This window comes from Frankliniella occidentalis, unplaced genomic scaffold (assembly GCF_000697945.3).
Source record: "Frankliniella occidentalis isolate FOCC.00 unplaced genomic scaffold, Focc_3.1 Scaffold4888, whole genome shotgun sequence".
In the NCBI taxonomy this organism is placed as follows: domain Eukaryota; kingdom Metazoa; phylum Arthropoda; class Insecta; order Thysanoptera; family Thripidae; genus Frankliniella; species Frankliniella occidentalis.
Window position 1 is genome coordinate 1 of NW_026271931.1, and position 3,979 is coordinate 3,979.

At 56.2% G+C, this 3,979-nt stretch overlaps 1 protein-coding gene across 1 annotated transcript; it reads left to right on the forward strand.

Annotated features, from left to right (window-relative positions):
• Nucleotides 1-1,722: 1,722 nt before the first annotated feature.
• Nucleotides 1,723-3,490, forward strand: LOC113205319 (histone-lysine N-methyltransferase PRDM7-like; the record flags this gene model as incomplete). Its single annotated transcript, XM_052276896.1, has 7 exons — nucleotides 1,723-1,864; nucleotides 2,011-2,186; nucleotides 2,312-2,373; nucleotides 2,454-2,686; nucleotides 2,762-2,838; nucleotides 2,933-3,118; nucleotides 3,226-3,490. Coding segments are annotated over exons 1-7 (1,141 nt in total), but the record flags the coding sequence as incomplete, so codon positions are not given.
• Between the last annotated feature and the right edge of the window lie 489 nt (nucleotides 3,491-3,979).

The window sequence follows — 3,979 nt, forward strand, 5'->3', positions numbered from 1 at the left end:
TTATAGAGATTCAGAACTTCTTTCATGTAAATAAAAACAATTAAAAAATGAGCAAATAATGGTGTGCGTGTGTGAGTGAACCCAGTGAACCTAGCTGCACGCCATATACCCGCCCCAAAGCCCCCCTTCTCCCCCTTTTCTCCCAGCGCAATGGTTTTCATTCTTTTTGTTCTGCTTTACTCTGGTGAATCATCCCGCTTGCATGACCCTTCCTAGACTTTCAGAATGACTATGTCGTAAGGCAAATGAAATGTCCGCTGACATGAGGTACCCCCGCTCCCCTCATCCTCCCCCTTGCGTCGTGCCAGACCGCCCCGTCTCCAAGACACACAACAGGTCGACGGTGTTCTTGTCCCCCCCCCCCCACCCAACCTTTTCCGCCAACTTTAAACGCTCGATTAAAAGGCCTGACTGAGCCCGCCCCTTTCCCCGCATGTCACTGAGGGGGGAGGGGGGGGGGCTTGGCTTCAATTCAATTAAGGCTATGCACAGCCCAGGTGCTGGGGCAAGGGTTTTGTTGGTTCAAATTCTAATCCTTTTCGCGGTTGCAGCCTTGTAAGTAGGGCGTCGCAAAACGTTCATGTTGTATACGGGGGCCCTCTCGTTCGCTCGTTCGACCAAACGGCGTTCCGTTCATGCTCTACATCGTCACACTGCCGGCCGGTGGGGTGAGCTAGTGAGCCCTGGCAGGACCTGCTCGGGCAGCGGGGCACCCGCCTGGCGCCGCCGAGGAGCTCGGTGCAGACGATGGGGGCTGGCTGGGGACAGGGCGTCGTAACGAAACGTAACGCGTAACAGAAACGGCGCTAAAAAAATGCTATTTTGAAAGCATTATCAAAGCGTTTTCAAAGTTATGACAGTGTTTTCCAGGGGAGCACAGTGTGAAATTTCAAGGGAAGCGCTTCAAAACGCGTTAAAGTTGTGATTTTATTTTTATTTGGTTGTACAAGTTCTCTTACAAGTTTACGTTACGTTAGGAATCCCTGGCTGGTGAGCTGCAATGGCGGTGGCGCCTGGTGCCGCGGGGTAGCGCCGCGGCGGCGGGGAGTAGCGCCGTGGCGCGGGGTAGCGCCTTGTAGAGCACAGCTGAGCGGCGCTGACGTCACCCTCTGAGGGGAGTTGGGCACAGGTACAGCGACGGTAAAAAATGCGGCATATTCGAATAAGAAGAACAGGGTCGCTATCTCCCAACCGCGCCCACGGCGTATCTACTCTGGGATCAATTCCTTAACTGGATATACACACAGTAGTCCGTAACAGAGCGATATGAATAATTCAAATTGGTGGCGCGAAAATCCCGCCTTGAATGGAACAGACACCCTGCATGTGACCGTGTAATTTTGTAGTGATGTCATTCCGTACACTTACTATTTCAAATAAGTATAGATGTTTTAAGAGTATCATCTGCCAAAAATACCACAAATTTATAGATAGCCTTGCTTCCAAGAAGCGATATCGTTTCGGAACCATTTTCATATTTTTCAATCATATTTTTTGAACTGCTAATTATTTTTATGAAACATTTACGGTGTTTACATATATAACACACATGTAGAGACAACTGATAAAAATAATCGAAATGCGCAACGACTGATCGATCGGCCGGTCGTTTCCTGAACGCACTCCCGTGACGGTTGGCGGTATCCGTGCCCGCGCGACTCGTAGGCCTACTTTTTGCTTTCGGGTTTCGGGTCACCTGATCATCGAGGTTTTTCAATCAAAATGTCAAGCTCGGAATCGGATGCGAGTGATTTTGAGGACATCAAAGTGTTTTTTCCCTCGGAAGAGTGGAAGGATCTGTGCAGCTACGAGAAGAAAAGTTACCGCAATGCGAAGGACAACTATCACAACATGCAGCGCTGCGGTAAGCATTGGTTTTCCAACACCTCATGTGAGGCTTGCGATGGCGGTAACCTCACTTGTATGTTGAGACTAAAACTTGAGCCCGCGGAAAATCCAAGCTACTACTACTATTCGTTCCGTTCACTTTCCTTTTCGTTGTTTGCGTAGGCCTGGCCCCCAAACCTCCCGGGTTCATGACACGGACACTCCCCCAGAAGCGTCAGCAGAAAAGTCAGCAGCCACAGGTCAAGAAGAAAGCGGCGAAGAAACGCAAAGGCGAAGAAGAGAATTATAGTGACGATGAGAAGGACTTGGACTGGTCTCCGACCAAAGAAAATTCCAAGGTAAGCCGCCCCGGAAAAGTGGTCCCTCTCACCCCTTTCCCTTTCCTTCTCTGGTTCTCCATAAAACCGTTTTCGACGCCTGTCTGATACCGTGGACCGCGGCCGTTGCATTTGTTTCCTTGCAGGAGCGCCCCAAACCTGCGCAGCAGAAAAGTGCCACAATTGCCCCGGCTCCGCCCCTACCGAGGTAAGTGCACCTCATGTCAGTATGGTGAAAGACCCGCACCCGCGGCATGCGCGTCCTGTACCTCTGTCCTCCATTCACAGGGCCGCCGGCAAGGAGAACGTTGACCCGGTGGCCAGCACCAGCAGCACCCCGAAGGCCAGGACGAGGAACAAGCGCTGCGGCCCCCGCGCGTCCACCGGAGCGCCTCCCGCACCCCCAGGTCCACCCTCGGCCGGCGCACCCGGGGCGCCGCGGCCGACGCGCTACCCCAAGCGGGCCGGCAGCCGCAGGTCCTACGCGGAGCCCGAGCTGCAGGACGACGACGACTTTCTCTGTGAGTTCGAGTAGCCCACTTGCCCGTGCCCGTCGAGCTGTAGGACGAGTACTGTAACTCTTCGCTTTGTTGCAGTCTGCGACGACTGCCAGAAGGAGTGGGAAGGCGACTGCCCGGTACACGGAGCCCTGGAGGTCATCGCGGACACTGAGGTATCGGCTACCGCAACGTAGACGCGCGAGTGAGGCGCTGGGTCCATTGAAATGGAGCACGACACTTACGCCTTTCTATCGTCCCTCTCCGCAGGTCCCCGTCGGCCACCCCGAGCGAGCTCTGCTCACGGTGCCGCCCCAGCTCGCCATCGAGGTCAGCAAGATCCCGGGAGCCGGGCGCGGTGTGTGGACCCGGCAGGCGGTGCCCAGGAGGGTGCGCTTCGGGCCGTACGAGGGCGACAACGCGCCCACCAACAAGGAGACGGGCTACGGCTGGGAGGTGATACGTTGCGATAGGCCGTAGTTACGGACAAAGCCTACCTGTGCTCGGTTAGCAAAATTCATAAGTTTAATTTTGTCCTTATGATATACTTTTCCCTCTCACAGATTCGTCGCGAAGGGAAGGCCACCCACTGCGTCGACGCGCTGGACATGACCAAGTCCAACTGGATGAGGTTCGTCAACTGCGCGCGCCACTCGGGGGAGGAGAACCTCTACCCGTACCAGTACAAGGGCCGCCTGTACTACCGGGTGGTGCGGGACATCCCGCCCAACACGGAGCTGCTGGTCTGGTACGGGGACTCGTACGGCAAGGAGCTCGGCCTCGACCCGAAGGTCTACAAGGACCCCACGCAGGACACGCGGGCCCTCAGTGAGTTCGGGGTCCTTTGCGAAACCGCGGCCGTTTTGCGCGGTGTATTTTGATTTTTTGTCGGGTTACCAGAATTTTGCCCCCCGTTTGGAGCTCCTGTTTTACAAAGTGCCCACTGTATGTGACCGTGACCGGCGCGGGCTCATCGCTCTTGACGACGCGAATGAGACTCTCACCCTCTCGTTCCACAGCCGGCATCTTCCCGTGCGGCCAGTGCGGCCTGTGCTACGTCAGCCCCCTTCTGGTGGCCCAGCACCACCGTGCCGGCCAATGTCACGCGGAGCTTAGGAGACGGCGTGCCTGCGGTGGCGGCGCCGTGCTCAGCGGCGGGCCGGCGGCGGCCGGTGAAGAGCAGCCGCCAGGAGGAGTGGACCAGGAGCAGGGCGCTACAGCCGGGACCAGCAGCGGGGACAAGCCGCACGACTGTGCGATCTGCGGGGTCGCCTTCAAGAAACCGGGAGACCTCCGCGCACACATGAGGACACACAC